Below are 23,337 nucleotides of genomic sequence, written 5' to 3'. Positions count from 1 at the left end.
AAATCACGTATTGAATTCACAGTAACTGTTTTAAGTTTCAAGGAAATCTTTTTTTTTATCTCTACCTGGAGGAGGTTTCTTTTCTCCTCGTTTTCAGCCACATTACCCAGAATACAGCAATGAGACACACTGCACCAACCACTGAACCAACCACTGTACCTGTGAATGAGAGAGATGACAAGAGAAGACAGAGGTCAAATTCCCAGGTACACTACACCACTACATGTAAATATGGCTCTGCACTATACCTGAAAGTTGAATAGTAAAACAGCCAGTCAATAGGTTGATTATGACTTGTCATTATTAGAATAACAACCACTTACCACTGATCCAGTCATCATCAGAGACCAGAGATTGACCTAACATAGAAATACACAGACAGTACTTCATCATGAACACAGGCAGTACTTAATCATGAACACAGGCAGTACTTCATCATGAAGACAGGCAGTACATCATCATGACATCATCCTGATCATGTCAATATATTATGGAGGTATAATCCCTAACCATTTCTCACCAGTAATTGAAGCTTGATCCCTAGCTGGAATCACCATGGAAGCATTCTTGGTGACATCACTGAAGGACAGTGACACAACACACCTAACCTCTTTGTCAGTTAGACTGGCCACTGCCACTGTTGCAGTAGTTGTCACAGTGATAGTTCCATTGGGATGGGTGACATCGACCGTGGTGGAATGTTCCATCATCATGTCATCCCAGGTCACTATAGGAGCAGGTCGTCCAGTAGCAGAACAGGACAGAGTGGTGTGACTGTTGTTGGTTTGTGTGATGAGGAGTGAGGGTCCATACAGCTCTACAGAACAACAACAGACGCAGTTCACAGTGAATGTAAATACTATAATGTTTTCATTTACATGATTTACTAAATGATTCGCCATCACTAGCCGGCTACCACCCGATTACTCAACCCTGCACCTTAGAGGCTGCTGCCCTATATACATAGACATGGAATCACTGGTCACTTTAATAATGGAACACTAGTCACTTTAATAATGTTTACATACTGCTTTACTCATTTCATATGTATATACTATATTCTATTCTACTGTATTTTAGCCAATGCCACTCCGACATTGCTCGTCCTAATATTTATATATTTCTTCATTCCATTCTTTGACTTTTAGATTTGTGTGCATTGTTGTGAATTGTTAGATACTACTGCACCGTTGGAGCTAGGAACACAAGCATTTCGCTACACCCACAATAACATCTACTAAAAATGTGTATGTGACCAATACAATTTGATTTGATTCCATTTGATAAATGCTTGCAAGACATTGGATGTATGATTTGATAAAATGGCTCCCTGAAATTCTGAAGAAGTTGTTCTGGGTTAATCATTTACAGTATATAATGTAACCAGTTTTTACCATTGACTTGGAGGCAGGTCTTGCTGCTGATAGCTCCATCTGGAAAGGTGTTAAACAGACACTTGTAGCAGGACTCGTCTCCTCTTGACACTCCTCTGATGATGATAGAGCAGTTCTGCAGACCCTCGTCTTCAAACTCCACTTTCCCCTTAAAATGTGGGTTGACATTGGGACCGCGTTTACTGTAGGTGGCCACATTTTCATTCGCTCCACTTGTCAGTTTTTGCCAGGTGACTTGCCGCACGTCTTTGGGTTTCTTGAGCTCACAGTTTAAGATTGCATCTTCTCCCAGGGTTGCTGTGACAACCTGCTGTGTTCTCACCAACTGAGAGAGCCCTGCATGAAGACAGTTACACACTACTTAGTACTTACTATATTACAAACTCACACACACACACTTCTATCAATCTTTAGGATACAATACAGTGTATGGAGTACAATATTGTGGTGTAGTACTCATAATGGTCAGAAGGAGGAGTATGGAGGTAGGGGAAGTCCAGTCTAAAATAATAAATAATAATAGGTCATTTAGCAGACGCTCTTATCCAGAGCGACTTACAAGAGCAATTAGGGTTAAGGGCCTTGCTCAAGGGCACATCGACAGATTTTTCACCTAGTCGGCTCGGGGATTAGAACCAGCGACCTTTCGGCTACTGGCCCAACGCTCTTACCCACTAAGCTACCTGCCGCCCTAGTCTAGGCTGGAGGAAGTTATTAAGTTATGAATGAAGACACCTGTAAACTGACTGCAGTATGGGTTCATGTGTTGAATTATTAAAGTAACAAACTACAGAACGTGTTGACATCAGTTAATATAAGGAGCTATGGCTTTAGATCAATCCTCTTAGTTTGTTCAGTGACTTTCACTCCACTATACAGTTTATACAGTGACTTCCACTACACTATACATGCATTTCACTGCACTACTATAATTTTATTTATCTGTATAGCTTTTAATGCATCTGTATAGTTGAAGATACATTTAGTTATGAATCTAGTGTCGTGAAATAAACAGGTTTGAACAGCAAAGCACTACATTTCACACGAAAAGCAACAGTATCAGCAATATTCTGTCAATAAAAGCTGACAAATGCAGCATATCAGGCATAAAACTGATTAGCTCACCTTTAGGGAGGACTATTAGAAGAATAAACAGGTAGTTGTAGAGTGCAGGAGACATGGTGAACATGTGAGTTCTCTTATAGTCACTAGAGAGTAAAGACAGGGATTTTGAATTTCCCTCTTTCGTGTGTCCAACCCACATGGGTTTGAATGAACCTATCACATATGGACGTTTTTGGCAGAGGCCCCTCCCCACACAGTAAAAGTGAAAGTAAACTCGGCTGGTGCAAGTTTTTCTACCACAGTGTAAGCCAATGTCAGAACTATTGTTTTACCTGTTTTAGTCGAGAAGGTTAAAGGAACTCTTCTCAGGACATAAAACAGATAGGAGCTGAAATAGTACATACATAGCCAAGTGAGCCTGGCGCAGAGCTATAACAAGCTACCTTGATGTTAAATGGTGATTTTACTGTAAACAGAGCTTAACAAGCTACCCTGATTTTAAATGGTGATTTTACTGTAAACAGAGCTATAACAAGCTACCCTGATTTTAAATGGTGATTTTACTGTAAACAGAGCTATAACAAGCTACCCTGATTTTAAATGGTGATTTTACTGTAAACAGAGCTATAACAAGCTACCCTGATTTTAAATGGTGATGTTACTGTAAACAGAGCTATAACAAGCTACCCTGATTTTAAATGGTGATTTTACTGTAAACAGAGCTATAACAAGCTACCCTGATTTTAAAATGGTGATTTTACTGTAAACAGAGCTATAACAAGCTACCCTGATTTTAAATGGTGATGTTACTGTAAACAGAGCTATAACAACCAACCTTGATTTTAAATGGTGATGTTACTGTAAACATAGCTATACCAACCTAGCCTTTAATGAGCCAGTGATGCTTCCCCTCCTACAATATTTCCCCAAAATGAACCATAATTTACAGTATACTGCATTAAATATACAGCAAAACAGCATTATTATTATTTTTGGTATTGAAAACTACTCAGCAATTGCTAATAGTGAATATGTCATTATACAGTTGAAGTCGGAAGTTTACATACACTTAGGTTGTAGTCATTAAAACTCGTTTTTCAACCACTCCACAAATTTCTTGTTAACAAACTATAGTTTTGGCAAGTCGGTTAGGACATCTACTTTGTGCATGACACAAGTAATTTTTCCAACAATTGTTTACAGACAAATTATTTCACTTATAATTCACTGTATCACAATTCCAGTGGGTCAGAAGTTCACATACACTAAGTTGACTGTGCCTTTAAATAGCTTGGAAAATTCCAGAAAATGATGTCATGGCTTTAGAAGCTTCTGATAGGCTAATTTACATAATTTGAGTCAATTGGAAGTGTACCTGTGGATGTATTTCAAGGCCTACCTTCAAACTCAGTGCCTCTTTGCTTGACATCATGGGAAAATCAAAAGAAATCAGCCAAGACCTCTGAAGAAAATGTGTAGACCTCCACAAGTCTGGTTCATCCTTGGGAGCAATTTCCAAATGCCTGAAGGTACCACGTTCATCTGTACAAACAATAGTACGCAAGTATAAACACCATGGGACCAGGCAGCCGTCATACCGCTCAGGAAGGAGACGCGTTCTGTATCCTAGAGATGAATGTACTTTGGTGCGAAAAGTGCAAATCAATCCCAGAACAACAGCAAAGGACCTTGTGTAGATGCTGGAGGAAACAGGTACAAAAGTATCTATATCCACAGTAAAACGAGTTCTATATCGACATAACCTGAAAGGCCGCTCAGCAAGGAAGAAGCCACTGCTCCAAAACCGCCATAAAAAAGCAAGACTACGGTTTGCAACTGCACATGGGGACAAAGATCGTACTTTTTGGAGAAATGTCCTCTGGTCTGATGAAACAAAAATAGAACTGTTTGGCCATAATGACCATCGTTATGTTTGGAGGAAAAAGGGGGTAGCTTGCAAGCCGAAGAATGCCATCCCAACCGTGAAGCACGGGGGTGACAGCATCATGCTGTGGGGGTGCTTAGCTGCAGGAGGGACTGGTGCACTTCACAAAATAGATGGCATCATGAGGAAGGAAAATGATGTGGATATATTGAAGCAACATCTCAAGACATCAGTCAGGAAGTTAAAGCTTTGTCGCAAATGGGTCTTCCAAATGGACAATGACCCCAAGCATACTTCCAAAGTTGTGGCAAAATGGCTTAAGGACAACAAAGTCAAGGTATTGGAATGGCCATCACAAAGCCCTGACCTCAATCCTATAGAACATTTGTGGGCAGAACTGAAAAAGTGTGTGCGAGCAAGGAGGCCTACAAACCTGACTCAGTTACACCAGCTCTGTCAGGAGGAATGAGCCAAAATTCACCCAACTTATTGTGGGAAGCTTGTGGAAGGCTACCCGAAACGTTTGACCCAAGTTAAACAATTTAAAGGCAATGCTACCAAATACTAATTGAGTGTATGTAAACTTCTGACCCACTGGGAATGTGATGAAAGAAATAAAAGCTGAACTAAATCATTCTCTCTACTATTATTCTGACATTTCACATTCTTAAAATAAAGTGGTGATCCTAACTGACCTAAAACAGGGAATTCTTATTAGGATTAAATGTCAGGAATTGTGAAAAACTGAGTTTAAATGTATTTGGCTAAGGTGTATGTAAACTTCCGATTTCAACTGTATATTACAGCATACCAACTGATATTTTGTGTTTTATATGACTTGCTATTTTTGCTTTAACAAAGGCTTCTAAACTGACAGTGACTACAGGGCAAAACAGAGCAAAAGGACATCCACTCAACCATTAAAGGTTTGAGACTTGCTGCCACTCTGATCTGTCCCCTATATAAATTAAATTGTTGGGAACCACTCCCACACATCAGTTAAATTTACATTTACATTTAAATTTGTACTCACTAGTGTTGAAAAGGTTTTTTGCGGTATAGTACTGTATTCTGAAGTACAGTAAATTACTGGCAGCAATTGGCCAGTAGGGTTATCGAGAGTTTCAGGACAAGGTTGGTAGAATTCCTACAGTATATTCCTGTATTATGTGGGCGTACAGCATTCTCAATCACAGGTGCAACAAGTATAGCCTCTTACAAGGGACGCCTTAAAATATGTTAATGCACCAGACTCTTTCCCACAATGCAGCATAATGAATTCCGTAAAAACACATTTAAGGTATTTTACTGTACATTCTACAGTGTTTTACTGTTGAAATTACAGAAAAGCCTTACAGTCTGCCTCCTCTCCTATCCCTTACAATCCAAGCAGCTATTCTTCGCGCACATAGAACCTAACGCTTCAATATAGCCCAAATATTGATACTTAAAAAAAAATGTATTAACTTTTCTATGTGACAGAAACACAACCAGTCACAATGCTTTAATCTGATTAGGCTGCTTCAAAAGTCTCCTGTAGGCCTGCGTATGTTCATCCAAAATATAATTCCAGCATCCTCAAAATGGCTCGACATTAACCAAGTTTCCATCCAACCTTTTCATGTGAGTAAAGTAGCCTACATATCGGGTAAAAAATGTTCACGACATCATGAGAAAGCATTCAGTTTATCAGGCTACAGATGAAATAAGTTATAAGTTCACAGGGTGGTGAAAGTGCACAGTGTTGAGCTTGATGCTCCTTTCAATAAATATTGAGGGTCTTATTCTGGTGACATGATGATCGATGCTTGGCTGCCATTTGACAAATAAAAATAATCTTGCACTTTTGTCCACAATAATCTCATCATGTAGAGTAGCCTACCTGCACTGTATCTGCAAGGTGTTGGTTAGAGCGCACGTGCCATTAACAAAGAGGGCATATTCTCTCTAAGGTGTCATTAACAGAGTGGGCACATTCCCTCTAACGTGTCATTAACAGAGTGGGCACATTCTCTCTAACGTGTCATTAACAGAGTGGGCACATTCCCTCTAACGTGCCATTAACAGAGTGGGCACATTCCCTCTAACGTGCCATTAACAGAGTGGGCACATTCTCTCTAACGTGTCATTAACAGAGTAACGTGTCATTAACAGAGTGGGCACATTCCCTCTAACGTGCCATTAACAGAGTACTTTTTCATAGAAGTAAAACAACAGTTAGAGGATAAATAGTATGCTTATAGTGGAAAGCCTACAAGGGGAATTTACACTGAACAAAAATATAAAGGCAACGTGCAACAATTTCTAAGACTTTACTGAGTTAAAGTTCATATAAGGAAATCAGTCAATTGAAATAAATTCATTAGGCCCTAATCTATGGATTTCACATGACTGGGAATACAGATATGCATCTGTTGGTCACAAATACCTTAAAAAAAGGTAGGGGCGTGGATCAGAATCAAATACATTCTAATAGGTATACTATACCTTGAGTAGAATGGAATCTACTTGCTAAAGTTAGCTAGCTTATTACTTGTTAGCCAGTAACATTTGTAAAATGAAAAGCAGACTGCAGGAGCCAATATTTACGGTATTAAGCCCAAGGACACACACACACACACAAACACACACATACACACACACACAGCACATGGGGGTTTTGAATTGTATGAAGACAGAAAGGTGAGAATCTGCTACCTGCTACCGTTCATCCAGTACATAACCAGTCCCAAACAATACAATGTAAGCTGAGATATGACAAACCAGCTCAACTCAGATGAACAAGACAGAATCAGCTTTATTCGACATGTACAGGAATTTGACTGTGAAATGCTGCTGCCACAAACTGAATATACAGACAGACGGACAGAATATACAGACCAAAACATGTATAGATGCAGAATTTCCACAGATCCACATACAGTATGTACACTTTGAACACTAAGCTACATTATAAATTATGCATGTAAGAGATGTGCAGAGTGCAAAGAGCAATGTGCAGTTCTGGGATGATAGTACAGGGTGCATAGTCTGTGGATGAATGGCGCAAAGTGCAAAGTCCATGGATGAGAGGATCATCGTGGACCAGGTGGTTGGTTGGTGAGGGCCACGGCGCGGGGGAAGAAACTGTTCAGGTGGCGAGAGATTTTGGTCGTGATTGATCTGAACCATTTGCTAGAGGGGAGTCTTTGGAAGAGGGGGTGACAAGGGGGAAAGGTGTCGGCGATGATCTTTCCTGCACGCTTCCTTTCCCTGGAGTCGTGCAGGACCTCTGTAGGCTCTGCCCTAATTTATGTGTTCTCTGTCACCTGGAGCTGCGTGGAAGATGGTCCAGGAACAAAAGGACAATGACCAAAGACTAGTCAGCCCTTCCCCCTCTGAGGGGCCTAAAATGTATCTCTGTTACAGTGGACTGACTATTGAATTAGTGCTAGAATAATACTATAGTATCCATGTTTGGTATCTATCTGAAACTTGTTCACGGAGGATAACTCTGCTACTATCTATATGGATGTATTATCTCTGTGGTAACTTGTTTCTGTACAGGGTGAACTCCTTTAATACTCTCAAAGAGGTTATATTCTGTCTCATTTACATTGGTCTCATCCCCCACACAAGCCTTTAAATGCTGTGACAACCTGTGGAGATTAGGCCTGGGAGTGTTTAGGTTACTGTAAACCTGGTATCGTTTGATTGGTCAATGGTGGTTGGTTTTGGGTTGAAAGGTTACACCTTCAGATGTTATAAATGGAACGTAATGCCTTTTGTTCTCTCATCCTGTATTTTCAAGGCTTCTGGGCCTCTGGCCTAGTAAGCATCTCTTTGTTCATGTTTTGTCCTGTAAATGAACCTTAGGATCTATATGCCTAGAATGATGCTTTAATGTCAGTATTGCCTTGTAACTTAAGCTTTATGCCTTGTACGTGAACCCATTCATTTTACAAAGTTATTAAATAATACTTGCTTTGATATTCACTTCAAATGACCATTCATTGATCTTAGTCAACTAAACGCATAATACTTGATTGCACATGGTTCAACTGTAGTCTCTTGCATATTGCTAATTATCTTTATGGAGTCAGATAAACATTTTAATAGGCTAATTGCTTAGTCTTATTACTAGTCGCATGTGAGGTATTTATAATATCATTCAGACCCCTTGACTTTTTCCACATTGTTACGTTACAGCCTTATTCTAAAAAGGATTACATTGTTTCCCCCCCTCACCAATACCCCATATTGACAAAGCAAAAACAGGTTTTTAGACATTTTTGCAAATGTATTAAAAATAAAAAACAGAAATACCTTATTTACATAAGTATTCAGACCCTTTGCTATGAGACTCGAAATTGAGCTCAGGTGCATCCTGTTGCCATTGATCATCCTTGAGATGTTTCTACAACTTGATTGGAGTCCACCTGTGGTCAATTCAATTGATTGGACATGATTTGGAAAGGCTCACACCTGTCTATATAAGGTCCCACAGTTGACAGTGCATGTCAGAGCAAAAACCAAGCCATGAGGTCGAAGGAACAGTCCGTAGAGCTCCGGGACAGGATTTTGTGAAGGCACAGATCTGGGAAAGGGTACCAACACATTTCTGCAGCATTGAAGGTCCCCAAGAACACAGTGGCCTCCATCATTCTTAAATGGAAGAAGTTTGGAACCACCAAGACTCTTCCTAGAGCTGGCCGCCCGGCTAAACTGAGCAATCGGGGAGAAGGACCTTGGTCAGGAGGTGACCAAGAACCCGATGGTCACTCTGACAGAGCTCCAGAGTTCCTCTATGGAGATTGGAGAACCTTCCAGAAGGACAACCATCTCTGCAGCACTCCACCAATCAGGCCTTTATGTTAGAGTGGCCAGACGGAAGCCACTCCTCAGTAAAAGGCACATGACAGCCCACTTGGAGTTTGCCAAAAGGTACCTAAAGGACTCTCAGACCATGAGAAACAAGATTCTCTGGTCTGATGAAACAAAGATTGAACTCTTTGGCCTGAATGCCAAGCGTCACGTCTGGAGGAAACCTGGCACCATCCCTATGGTGAAGCATGGTGGTGGCACCATCATGCTGTGGGGATGTTTTTTAGCGGCAGGGACTGAGAGACTAGTCAGGATCGAGGGAAAGATGAACGGAGCAAAGTACAGAGAGATCCTTGATGATAACCTGCTCCAGAGAGCTCATGACCTCAGACTGGGGCGATGGTTCACCTTCCAACAGGACAACAAACCTACGCATACAGTGCGGGTAGGTTCTGCGGGTAGGTTAGTCTACACAATGAGATTATTATGGATAAGAACGAGAACCTTCTTATTTGTCAAACGGTAGTCAAGCATCAGTCATCATGTCACCAGATTAGGACCCTCGACATTTACTGGAAAGGAGCATCATGCTCATACCGTGCACTTTCACCAACCTGTGAAGTTCATCATAACTTATTTCATCTGTAGCCTAATAAACTGCATGGTTTCCTGAGTCGTAGTGGGAGGACCACACAACATATCATCGCGTGACTCCAAGTTTACTTCGATATGATAGTTATTATATCAATGTTTGCGCTTAAAGGCGTTTCCACCGCCATTTCTCTCATAATTAATTTTACCGACACAAAATGATCCCACCATGTCGAAAGAACAAATTATATGTAAGCATTTATAACATTTTATCGAAACTTCCTAATTCCATCACAGCTGTCGTGATATTTCTTTATATGGTATGACTTTACACGCAAAAAAACTGGATGGAAACGTGGTTAATGACTATCACATACATTCAGTATAGAACCATATTTCTATCCAATAGACAGCAGCTGGTCATCATCATTATCTATGCGTGACAAATGTTCTATTTAGAATGCCTTCATACTGCGTCAAAGAAATTAGAGGAACTATCAGTACCAGTAATGATTAAGTTACAGGGGTGATTGGTGGACGTCATCGTTACCTGGACTGTGAAGAGACACACACAAAGGTATAGACACATGCATACGCACACATTGTGATATTGTTGTATGGTGGTATTAAACATTTTATATTGTAGATAGGTGGTGTAATAATGTTATATGATGTGTTTTAACATGTTTGGACCCCAGAAAGAGTAGCTGCTGCCTTGGCAGCAGCTAATGGGGATCCCTAATAAATACAAATACCTGCAAGAAGTCCCCAGAGTGCTGTGAATAGAGGAGAGCCAAGGTAACCGACTTGGAACAGAATGGACTCTTGTATCTTCAGCTGAGCAGAGAACAACGTCACCACCACATATTAGAGCCTGTGGACCTGCATGGAAAGAGGATGGAGAGAGAGAAATGGTTTGAGGTCATTCTCATTTATTGTAACTGTACAAAAACTGACGGAGTAAATGATCCAATTTTTATTTAATATCAGATTGTATCTCAAAGTATGCGGTTTACAATATTGGCTATTATTTGGTTCAGAGCCTCTGCGCACCTACAAAAATATAGATTTATAAACCATACATACGCATGTTTACAATTATAAATCAGACCTGTACTGAAACTGTACGCTCGTGAACTCCGCCTGAAAACGCTCATCAGTCAGCTGTGAATGGTCCTGCCTCACCCCCAAAAAATACTAATCGGCCCTTTCCTAAATTATCCATGGATGGAGATAGGGATTTGGACTTGTGGTTTTACTTAATTCTCCGTACTGGCTAATGATTATAACAGCGATTCTGATCCAACCATTAATTCATACATTGTGCCCCTGGCCTGAAAGGATGGAAGTTCAACATGAAGCTAGATGTAGTACGCTAATGTTAACTAGCTGGCCTGGCGTATCGTTGCCCATGAAAGGAAGTTAGTCTAGCGAGCAACTATTTTAGCCAGGTAGCCTAGGACAACAAAAACTAAAAGCGTGTACTGTATGACAGAGTCATAGACCGTTTAGGCAACATGAAAGAGAATGGCATTGCTGGCGTTTCTCTACAAGTAGGGTGAGTCAACATGTTTTTCTGCTTGCACAAACGCACACACACACACACACACACAGAGAAATCAGTACCATGGACAGCCACATCATATTTAGCTTACGTTGATTGGACTAAATCGTTTTTGGTATATTTAGTTGTCACTGTATTAGACTAAGCACAGGTGATTAGATGTTGAAATGTTGTAGTTGAAAAATGGTACTGGAATAGTGGAGGCAGCTCCTGTTATTCTTTGTGACTTGCGGGAACTCTCAGTGGTTCTAAATCAATAGTTGTTCAGTAGAAGCATTACCTTGCTTGACCATAATGTAGGCCACGTAACTGTTTATTACATGCAATATGTTTTGTAGACTTCACTGGACAGAGTTTGCTCTCCGGTGTTGTAATTAAATACAGGTGTGGTTGAATTTATTCAGCCACGGTGTATTCTTATTGTCTTGGCCTTTAGGCCGATATATCACGGTATCAAGGCATATGAACAGGTTATAGCGCAAACAATGCAATTATCACAACACATAGGTTGGAATATGGCTTTTTTTCTGGATTGGCTTCCCCAGTGATTTTACCCGCGCACACGCATTCTGGAGGTCTATTTTATAAGTACGCAGTGTTTATAAATGAGGCCCCTGGACTTTATTGCCCTGTTGCAGATGTATCAATAAGGCATTGGTATATAAAGGTAATAATTGAATGATTATACTAATGTTATATCATAAACATAGCACTTGGTAGGTTCAAAACCTGGAGGACCAGATCTAACCATCACTTACATACACTTGATATAATCCCCCCTCAGTCTTGGGGTAATGTCAGAATCTATCATTGTTGCTAGAGCAGGAAGTGGACCACGGCACGTAGTTTATTATTATATGTGGTGGTTGCACTGCATAGCCCCTAGACACAGCCCAATAGATGTATTGTCATTGTGAAAGTAACCCATAGAAGCTAGAATACATTTACACAGCACCATTTCCTCCTCTCGGCTGTCTCGAGATTATGTGACTGGGTCTAAACTGTCAAAGGACCATCACTTTGATGTGCTTAAGTTTGACTTTTGATCTGTTGTAGGTCTGAGCAGAAAATATTGGACCAACGTTTGGTTCTGCAGTTGGTCATTATGTGTGGAAGACGTGCATTCAGGCTTTCTCTGCTTCTGCTGGTGTGGGGTGTGTGCACAGCCTTTGAAGGTAAGACGTGTCCTTTTCTCAAACACACAGCATGCATGTACAGTTTGTACAACACTGAAAAAGGAAAGAGGTCCTGCCTCATATTTCATTTGTGAAATGTTAATGCCATTAGCATTACCTCGTATAACAAAAGGAGTTCCACTCAGCACAATTTGAACTGCATTTAGGGAAGCAGCAACATTTGAGTCAGAATATTGTCATTAATTTATATATGTGTAATTATTTTTTATGCACCTTTCTCTAATGCAATAAATTGTGCATTGCAATTGTAATGCTAGTCAATGCAAAACAAACATTTTAAATGAAACAATACACTTACAACCCATTTCCCTTCATGTTTACAGAGATTCAAGTGAAAACATTGGAAACAGGAGCAGATTTACACACTCTCGCCTGCCCAAACCAAACCAGTCATGAAATCATGTATGTAATATGTAGGATAGATAGAGTGATAAGTGGTGGGAATGAGTGTCAAGTGTCCTTTCGGTTTGACCAAAATGATACCAACAGCACTTGTGACTCCAGAGTCACACTACAGACAGAGAATGACAGAGTGTTTCTATACATCACCAACATTCAACCATCTGATGAAGGGAACTACACCTGTGAGTGTGTAAATCATAGAGGAATAAATGTTTTGCATCTCAACGTTTCTGTCAATGGTAAGTGTTTGGTTTGCGTGTCAGTGCAATTGATACAATCTGTAATACACATTTAGCTTGTACTGTGAACGTTTGGTCTCATTTAGTCATATCTACTATCTCAGTCCAAGTGAATTGGATTGTATGAAAAATAATCTTAAAATGGAGCATCTGTCAACAATGTTAATGACCAGGGTGGAGGAAGAGAAACAAGACTTCTAGGATCACAATGAGTTCTTCCCTTTTATTTTTCAGGACCCCATGTCACAAACAACCTTTCTTTCCATTTCATGATAATAACAGCCTTTGCAGGATTTGTAGCCGTCATTGTCGTTGCTGGAATAATCATGAGGAAATGTAATCTCAGGTAAGACATTCTTATTAGCTTGTTAAAAGAAGAATTTATGGGTATTTGACATATTTGATCATTTAATTAATCAATTACTTTGTTATGGGGGTACTGTAATAATATACTGTAAGTGCAATCTCAAATAACAATCTGATCTACAATTCATATAGAGAACTATGGGCCTCAGAAATATGCGGTAGGCTATAGATCCAAGATTTGTTTGTGCTCTCTTGCCAACTAAATGTCAATGGTGTGACAAAGAGCTGGCAAGAGAGCATAAACAGATCTGAGATCATATGAAATACCCAAACGTATGACATAGGCTACTTGACCTACGTTTAAGTCTGACTCGATAAGGTTCTTTTAGGTCACTAATAACTGCAATGTTGAAGCTTCTCACTTCCTGCCTAGTCAAAAATGAGTGCCGGAAAAACAAAACATACACTGGCAGGCACAAACACACACGTAGAAACATGTTGCTCCCGAAAGCATCGCTGTGTAAAACCATGTGATGCTACGATCATTCACTAGTCTTCTCTTCTTTTACACAGCAGGAGAACACAGCAGAAAGCAGGGTACACCTTGAAAGAGGTGATGCAACAACACTGTCTTTTCTGTCAGGGCTTGATGTTACCTGGAGTCGTAAGACTGTCAGGGCTGTTATTGCTTGCTGTTACCTGGAGTCGTAAGACTGTCAGGGCTGTTATTGCTTGCTGTTACCTGGAGTCGTAAGGCATCTGCAACCTATGCTCTTTCACATTTTCAATTGAATTTGCCAACATTTTAAAATATTTCCACAGCCCCATATTACATTTTTCAGTGTAATATGGTGACATATAGTTAATGTCTTTGTAGGAGGAGCAACAGGACATTGAGCCCTACAGCACGTTAACAAGGAGAGACAATGGGCTTTACTCAACTCTCCAGCTGCCACATTCTAACCCCTGACCCTCTGGCTCCGTTGACCAATGACGACATGGCATTATACACCTTTTTCTATCACTAGGGGTTAAATAGTATTTCACCAGCCCTGGATATACAACTGTACAGTATATCCATTTACTGTATATCTTGAATACTGTAATGCCCCTATTTCTACAGCTGATACACTTCAACTTTATATAGTTCCATTGATTGGTTGCTGACACCTGGCTGAATAGATCCTATACTGTAGATCGTCTTCTGTAGCTGTAAATATCAGCACTTACTTTATGAATCCTGCACATTATGTTACATAGAACCAATGTTCCTGTGGATAGATGATGTGATCATGTGTATTTCCACCAGGTGTCAGTGTATTGCATTTGTAAAATATATTCCCTGCAGTAGAGAGTCATCATCAAAACATTCTTCATGACAATGTATTTTCCTTGCTTTCAATGTTCCATCTCTGTTGATCATGTAGGCCTACATGAATTACATGTTCAAGTGAAGAGATGTAACGACAAAACTAAACCATTCATTAAAACCTCATTTCCAATAAGATCCATTACCTCTATAGTAATATGTATACTGTATGGGCTGCATGTATCCAACCCAGCATGTCCACTCTAGAGGAAAACAAACCATTATCTACATTTGGCTTATATGATATAAGAACACTTCAGCCTTGTGGTGGTGCAGAATCTATCATTGTTTGTGTCTAAAGAAGGAAGTGGACCTGTTGATGTGTCTGTGGTTGATCATTAGAACTCTCTGTGGTGAGTGCTCTGCAAAGACCCCAGTCACAAAGACCAAGATGCACTAGCAGAGGGCCAAGTGTTCCTGTGAAACAGTAAGACAGGTAGAAGCTAGACAACAGAACCACTTCGACCTCTCAGCTCCATTATAACTGGCTCAACCCAGCATGACTTTGGTTGGCTTTTTACCTTGTTCCTCTATTGAGCAAATAACGTTGAATAGAAGTTAAGTTCTGTACTCGGTCTGAGCAGACAATATTGAGTAATGTTTGGTTCTGCAGTTGGTCAGTATGTTTGTATGTCTGGTTCTGTTTCTGGTGCTGTGGGGTTCATGCACAGTTGTTGCATGTAAGAGGGATGTATCACATGATAGATTTAATTTCTTAACATCAGTAATTTTTGCAACAAACTGTGCTTTGCAGTTCTGATGCAGTTGGTCAATAAGAAATCAACTTTACTTTTTCACTTCACTACTAATGCTCAATCTAAATCCCATGAAACAGTACACTCACAATAGGTTTCCCTTCATGTTCGCAGTGACTGAAAAAAATACATCCGTTTGCCCAACCCAAACACTTAGTGATTTATGTTTTGTAATATCAGATAGTGATAAGGGGGGGAATGACTGTCAAGTGTCGTTTCGGACCGACCATAAAGACTTCACTTGTGACCCCAGAGTCACACTACAATTAGAGAGTGGCAGAGCGTTTCTACACTTCACCAACATCCAACCATCTGATGAAGGCAACTACACCTTTGAGTGTGTACATCATGGAGGAACAGAATTGTTTAATTTCAATATTTCTGTCAAAGTTAAGTGTTTGGTCTGATGGTGTACATTACCTCTGCTTACTTCACTGAAATTCAGTGACCTTTAAATTGCTACAGTGTGATAATGAAAGTCACAGTTGACAGACATTTTATAGGTGCAAAATCCTCTCACAACATCCCTCACAACCTCCTCAAACTGCAGGGTCCTCATTTATAACCGTTATGTGAATTTCACATTAAATATGTGATGAGGTGGTGTTGAAGGAGTCAGGCACAGGAGGGTAAATCACAGAATAACAGGCTTTAATCCGCAAAATACAGGTTTACGCAGAACTGCGTCAAACACACTCCACTAACCTTCACAATAAACAAATCACCCACAAGGACAAGGGGGCAGAGGGAACACTTATACACTGACTAATTAGAGGATTAGAACCAGGTGTGTGTGATAACGAGACAAGACAATTGTGATGGTGATTGGGGTGGCAGTGATTAGTACTCCGGTGACGACGAACGCCGAAGCCTGCCCGAACAAGGAGGGGAGGCAGACCCCCCCCGAAGCGCAGCACCAGCAGCGCGCCAACCCCGGCCTCGGGGACGACCAGGAGGACGTAGAGCAGGGTGGAAATCCCGCAACAGGGAGGGATCGAGGATATCCCTCACGGGACCCAGCACCGTTCCCCCGGACCGTACCCCTCCCACTCCACGAGGTACAGAAGGCCCCCCACCTGATGCCTCTAATCCAGGATGGCACGGACAGAGTACGCCGGGGCCCCCTCGATGTCCAGAGGAGGTGGAGGAACCTCCCGCACCTCAGACTCCTGGAGTAGACCAACCACCACGGCCTGAGGAGAGACACATGAAATGAGGGGTTAATACGGTAATCAGGGGGAAGTAACAACCTATACGTAACCTCGTTGATTCTCCTCAGGACTATGAACGGCCCCACAAACTGCGGGCTCAGTTTCCGGCAAGCGGAGGGGCAGATTCCGGGTCGAGAGCCAGACCCAATCCCCCGGTACGAAGACCGGGGCCTCACTGCGGTGACGGTCAGCGTTGGCCTTCTGACGACGCACGGCGTGCTGGAAGTGAACGTGGGCAGCATCCCACGTCTCCTCCGCGTGCCGAAACCAGTCATCCACCGTAGGAGCCTCAGTCTGGCTCTGGTGCCACGGTGCCAGAACCGGTTGGTAACCTAAAACACATTGGAATGGTGTTAGGTTAGTAGAGGAGTGGCAGAGAGAGTTCTGGGCATATTCTGCCCATGGCAAGAACACCGACCACTCCCCCGGCCGGTCCTGGCTGTAGGACCGCCGGAACCTACCCACATCCTGATTTACTCGTTCCACCTGCCCATTTGACTCGGGGTGGAACCCAGAGGTCAGGCTGACCGAGACCCCCAGACGTTCCATGAACGCCTTCCAAACCTTGGACGTGAACTGGGGACCCCGGTCGGACACGATATCCTCTGGCACCCCGTAGTGCCGGAAGACGTGAGTAAACAGGGCCTCCGCAGTCTGCAGGGCCGTGGGGAGACCGGGCAGAGGAAGGAGGCGGCAGGACTTGGAGAAGCGGTCCATAACGATCAGGATGGTGGTGTTACCTTGGGAGAGGGGAAGATCAGTCAGAAAATCAATACTAAGATGAGACCATGGTCGTTGTGGAACTGGTAATGGTTGTAGCTTACCCGTTGGGAGGTGCCTAGGTGCCTTACTCTGGGCGCACACCGAGCAGGAGGAGACGTACACCCTCACGTCCTTAGCCAAGGTAGGCCACTAGGTAGGGTACATCAAACGCCCGTGGTCAGGATATCTGGATCCCTCCGGGTGCTAGGGTGTAGATGGCTGGATCCGGTTGGCCAGCTGGTCTCGACAGATCAGGTTCTCTCCTCTCCAGGCGTTGGACAACCTGAAGAACCCAATCCATCGCTTCCCCCAAGCTGGCCAGCATCGTGGAATGCTCCTGGACCCGTGTCACGACTCCAGGCATGCGCTCTTCTCCCGCTGACTCCATATTCGGGTGGGTGATTCTGTGATAAGGTGGTGTTGAAGGAGTCAGGCAAATCACAGAATAACAGGCTTTAATCCGCAAAATACAGGTTTACGCAGAACTGCGTCAAACACACTCCATGGCACAAAACAGGTGCACTGGAAAATACAAGGCACACGGGAAAATACTCCCGTCTAACAAAATACACGAGCTCCACCGAGCTTCACAATAAACAATCACCCACAAGGACAAAGGGGGGAAAGAAAACACTTATACACAGACTAATTAGGGGATTAGAACCAGGTGTGTGTGATAACGAGACAAGACATTTGTGATGATGATTAGGGCGGCAGTGGTTAGTACTCCGGTGATAACGAACGCCGAAGCCTGCCCGAACAAGGAGGGGGCAGCCTCGGCCGAAGTCGTGACAAAATACATGCATTTGCCATTTCTGAAAAGACTGCACACCTACAAATAGAGATTTATAAACTTGGAGCACGCCATGCATGTTTCCCATTATAAATCAGACCTGTCCTGAAACTGTACTCATGTGAACAAGCATTAATACTCTGACTGAAAACGGCCATCATTCAGTTGTGAATGGTCCTGGTGCACCAAACAAAAAGTGTCAAGGGAAGCCAGTTTGGATTTGGCTTCAGACCAATCACATCACAAGCCAAACGTCTTTAAAAATATATATAATGTTGTGTTATTGTCCTTCAGTGGCTAGCTAGCAAAAAATCGTCCCTTTCCTAAATTAGCCATGGATTGAGATAGGGATTTGGACTTGTGGTTTTCCTTAAAATCTCCATACTGGCCAATGATTATAACAGCGATTCTGATCCAACCATAAATTCATACATTGTGCCCCTGGCCTGAGAGGATGGAAGTTCAACATGTAGCTAGATGTAGTATGCTTATGTTAACTATCTGGCCTCGCGTATAGTTGTCCATGAAAGGAAGTTAGTCTAGCGATCAAGCATTTTAGCCAGGTAGCCTAGGACAACAAAAACTAAAAGCGTGTACTGTATGACAGAGTCATAGACCGTTTAGGCAACATGAAAGAGGAGGATGGCGTTGGAGTTTCTCTACCAGTAGGGTGAGTCAACATGTTTTTTCTACTTGCACGCAGGCACACACACACACACAGAAATCAGTCCCATGGACAGCATCTTTAGCTTAACTATATCGTTTTTGGTGTCTTTTATCTTTTAAGTGATTAGATGTTGAAATGTTGTAGTTGAAAAATGGTCCTGGAATAGTAGAGGCAGCTCCTGTTGTTCTTTGTGACTTGCGGTAACTCTCCGTGGCTCTAAATCAATAGTTGTTTAGTAGTCCGAAAATGTCAGAAACATTACCTTGCTTGACCATGCTGTAGGTCATTTAACTGTTTGTTATATTCAATATGTTTTGTAGACTTCACCGGACAAAAGTTGCTCTCTGGTTTTGTAATGAAACAAAAGGTGTGGTTCAATTTATTCTGCCACTGTGTCTTCTTATTGTCTCGGCCTTTAGGCCTATATATCACGGTGTCAAGGCATATGAACTAACAGGATGTAGCGCAAACAACGCAATTATTACAACACATAGGATGTAATATGTTTTTTCTTTCCTGGATTGGCTTCCCCAGTGATTTTACCCATGCACCCCTACTGGCGCACATACATTCTGGGGTCTATTTTACAAGTATGCAGGTTTTATAAATGAGGCCCCTGGACTTTATTGCCCTGCTGTAGAGTTATCAATAAGGCATTGGTATATAAAGGTAATAATTGAATTGAATGATAATAATCTTATATCATAAACATAGCACTTGGTAGGTTCATTTCCTGTTATTAACCTGGAGGACCAGATCTAACCATTACTTACATACACTTGATATAACCCCCCTCAGTCTTGGGGTAATGTCAGAATCTATCATTGTTGCTAGAGCAGGAAGTGGACCACGGCACGTAGTTTATTATTATTATATGTGGTGGTTGCACTGCATAGCCCCTAGACACAGCCCAATAGATGTATTGTCATTGTGAAAGTAACCCATAGAAGCTAGAATACATTTACACAGCACCATTTCCTCTTCTCGGCTGTCTCGAGATTATGTGACTGGGTCTAAACTGTCAAAGGACCATCACTTTGATGTGCTTAAGTTTGACTTTTGAGCTGTTGTAGGTCTGAGCAGAAAATATTGGACTAACGTTTGGTTCTGCAGTTGGTCATTATGTGTGGAAGACGTGCATTCAGGCTTTCTCTGCTTCTGCTGGTGTGGGGTGTGTGCACAGCCTTTGAAGGTAAGACGTGTCCTTTTCTCAAACACACAGCATGCATGTACAGTTTGTACAACACTGAAAAAGGAAAGAGGTCCTGTCCTCATATTTCATTTGTGAAATGTTAATGCCGTTAGCATTACCTCGTATAACAAAAGGAGTTCCACTCAGCACAATTTGAACTGCATTTAGGGAAGCAGCAACATTTGAGTCAGAATATTGTCATTAATTTATATATGTGTAATTATTTTTTATGCACCTTTCTCTAATGCAATAAATTGTGCATTGCAATTGTAATGCTAGTCAATGCAAAACAAACATTTTAAATGAAACAATACACTTACAACCCATTTCCCTTCATGTTTACAGAGATTCAAGTGAAAACATTGGAAACAGGAGCAGATTTACACACTCTCGCCTGCCCAAACCAAACCATTCATGAAATGATTTATGCAATATGTAAGATAGATAGAGTGATAAGTGGTGGGAATGAGTGTCAAGTGTCCTTTCGGTTTGACCAAAATGGTACCAACAGCACTTGTGACTCCAGAGTCACACTACAGACAGAGAATGACAGAGTGTTTCTATACATCACCAACATTCAACCATCTGATGAAGGGAACTACACCTGTGAGTGTGTAAATCATAGAGGAATAAATGTTTTGCATCTCAACGTTTCTGTCAATGGTAAGTGTTTGGTTTGCGTGTCAGTGCAATAGATACAATCTGTAATACACATTTAGCTTGTACTGTGAATGTTTGGTCTCATTTAGTCATATCTACTATCTCAGTCCAAGTGAATTGGATTGTATGAAAAATAATCTTAAAATGGAGCATCTGTCAACAATGTTAATGACCAGGGTGGAGGAAGAGAAATGAGACATCTAGGATCACAATGAGTTCTTCCCTTTTATCTTTCAGGACCCCATGTCACAAACAACCTTTCTTTCCATTTCATGATAATAACAGCCTTTGCAGGATTTGTAGCCGTCATTTTCCTTGCTGGAATAATCATGAGGAAATGTCATCTCAGGTAAGGCATTCTTATTAGCTTGTTAAAAGAAGAATTTATGGGTATTTGACATATTTGATCATTTAATTAATCAATTAGTTTGTTATGGGGGTACTGTAATAATATACTGTAAGTGCAATCTCAAATAACAATCTGATCTACAATTCATATAGAGAACTATGGACCTCAGAAATATGCGGTAGGCTATAGATCCAAGATTTGTTTGTGCTCTCTTGCCAACTAAATGTCAATGGAGTGACTATGAGTGACAAAGAGCTGGCAAGAGAGCATAAACAGATCTAATTGAGATCATGTGAAATACCCAAACGTATGACATAGGCTACTTCACTTATGTTTAAGTCTGACTCAACAAGGTTATTTTAGGTCACTAATAACTCCACTGTTGAAGCTTCTCACTTCCTGCCTAGTCAAAAATGAGTGCCGGAAAAACAAAGCATACACTGGCAGGCACAAACACACACGTAGAGACATGTTGCTCCCGAAAGCATCCGCTGTGTAAAACCATGTTATGCTACGATCATTCACTAGTCTTCTCTTCTTTTACACAGCAGGAGAACACAGCAGAAAGCAGGGAACACCTTTAAAGAGGTGATGCAACAACACTGTCTTTTCTGTCAGGGCTGTAATTGCTTGATGTTACCTGGAGTCGTAAGGCATCTGCAGCCTATGCTCTTTCATACTTTCAATTGAAATTTGCCAACATTAAAAAATATTTCCACAGCCCCACATGACATTTTACAGTGTAATATGGTGACTATTGTTAATGTCTTTGTAGGAGGAGCAGCAGGACATTGAGCCCTACAGCACGTTCACAGGGAGAGACAATGGGCTTTACTCAACACTCCAGCTGCCACATTCTAACCCCTGACCCTCTGGCTCCGTTGCCCAATGACGACATGGCATTATACACCTTTTTCTATCACTAGGGGTTAAATAGTATTTCACCAGCCCTGGACATACAACTGCACAGTATATTCATTTATTGTATGTCTTGATTACTGTAACGCCCCTATTTTTACAGTTGATACACTTCACTTTTATACATAGCTCCATTGATTGGTTACTGACACCTGGCTGAATAGATCCTACACTGAACAAAAATATAAACGCCACATGTAAAGTGTTGGTCCCATGTTTCATGAGCTGAAATAAAAAAAATCCCTGACATTTTCCATACGCACAAAAAGCTTATTTCTCTCAAATTTTGGGCACAAGTCTGTTTCAAATCAAATCAAATCAAATTTTATTGGTCACATGCGCCGAATACAACAAGTGCAGACATTACAGTGAAATGCTTACTTACAGCCCTTAACCAACAGTGCGTTTATTTTAAACAAAAAAAGTAAGAATAAAACAACAACAAAAAAAAGTGTTGAGAAAAACAAAGAGCAGAAGTAAAATAAAGTGACAGTAGGGAGGCTATATATACAGGGGGGTAACGGTGCAGAGTCAATGTGCGGGGGCACCGGCTAGTTGAGGTAGTTGAGGTAATATGTACATGTGGGTAGAGTTAAAGTGACTATGCATAAATACTTAACAGAGTAGCAGCAGCGTAAAAAGGATGGGGTGGGGGGGCAGTGCAAATAGTCCGGGTAGCCATGATTAGCTGTTCAGGAGTCTTATGGCTTGTGGGTAGAAGCTGTTGAGAAGTCTTTTGGACCTAGACTTGGCACTCCGGTACCGCTTGCCGTGCGGTAGCAGAGAGAACAGTCTATGACTAGGGTGGCTGGAGTCTTTGACAATTTTGAGGGCCTTCCTCTGACACCGCCTGGTATAGAGGTCTTGGATGGCAGGGAGCTTTGCCCCAGTGATGTACTGGGCCGTACGCACTACCCTCTGTAGTGCCTTGCGGTCAGAGGCCAAGCAGTTGCCATACCAGGCGGTGATGCAACCAGTCAGGATGCTCTCGATGGTGCAGCTGTAGAATTTTTTGAGGATCTGAGGACCCATGCCAAATCTTTTTAGTCTCCTGAGGGGGAATAGGCTTTGTCGTGCCCTCTTCACGACTGTCTTGGTGTGCTTGGACCATGATAGTTCGTTGGTGATGTGGACACCAAGGAACTTGAAGCTCTCAACCTGTTCCACTACAGCCCCGTCGATGAGAATGGGGCGTGCTCAGTCCTCTTTTTTTTCC

General features: G+C 41.7%; 2 protein-coding genes across 2 annotated transcripts; one reads left to right on the top strand and one right to left on the bottom strand.

The window, feature by feature from the left end:
* Positions 1–488: 488 nt before the first annotated feature.
* Positions 489–2,609, bottom strand: LOC123487920 (OX-2 membrane glycoprotein-like). The gene is made up of 3 exons (XM_045218909.1): positions 2,520–2,609; positions 1,395–1,730; positions 489–817 (listed from the first exon to the last, which is right to left on the bottom strand). The coding sequence occupies exons 1-3, from the start codon at positions 2,581–2,583 to the stop codon at positions 489–491; spliced, it is 729 nt and encodes a 242-aa protein (XP_045074844.1). The 5' UTR covers positions 2,584–2,609.
* A 17,374-nt stretch (positions 2,610–19,983) lies between these two features.
* On the top strand, positions 19,984–22,361 carry LOC121558990. The gene is made up of 5 exons (XM_041872287.1): positions 19,984–20,194; positions 20,540–20,857; positions 21,092–21,203; positions 21,752–21,791; positions 21,979–22,361. The coding sequence occupies exons 1-5, from the start codon at positions 20,125–20,127 to the stop codon at positions 22,069–22,071; spliced, it is 633 nt and encodes a 210-aa protein (XP_041728221.1). The 5' UTR covers positions 19,984–20,124; the 3' UTR covers positions 22,072–22,361.
* The last annotated feature ends 976 nt before the right edge of the window (positions 22,362–23,337 follow it).

The sequence above is a fragment of the Coregonus clupeaformis genome, unplaced genomic scaffold (genome assembly GCF_020615455.1).
Source record: "Coregonus clupeaformis isolate EN_2021a unplaced genomic scaffold, ASM2061545v1 scaf1897, whole genome shotgun sequence".
Lineage (NCBI taxonomy): Eukaryota > Metazoa > Chordata > Actinopteri > Salmoniformes > Salmonidae > Coregonus > Coregonus clupeaformis.
This window is presented reverse-complemented; position numbering and strand designations above follow the sequence as displayed.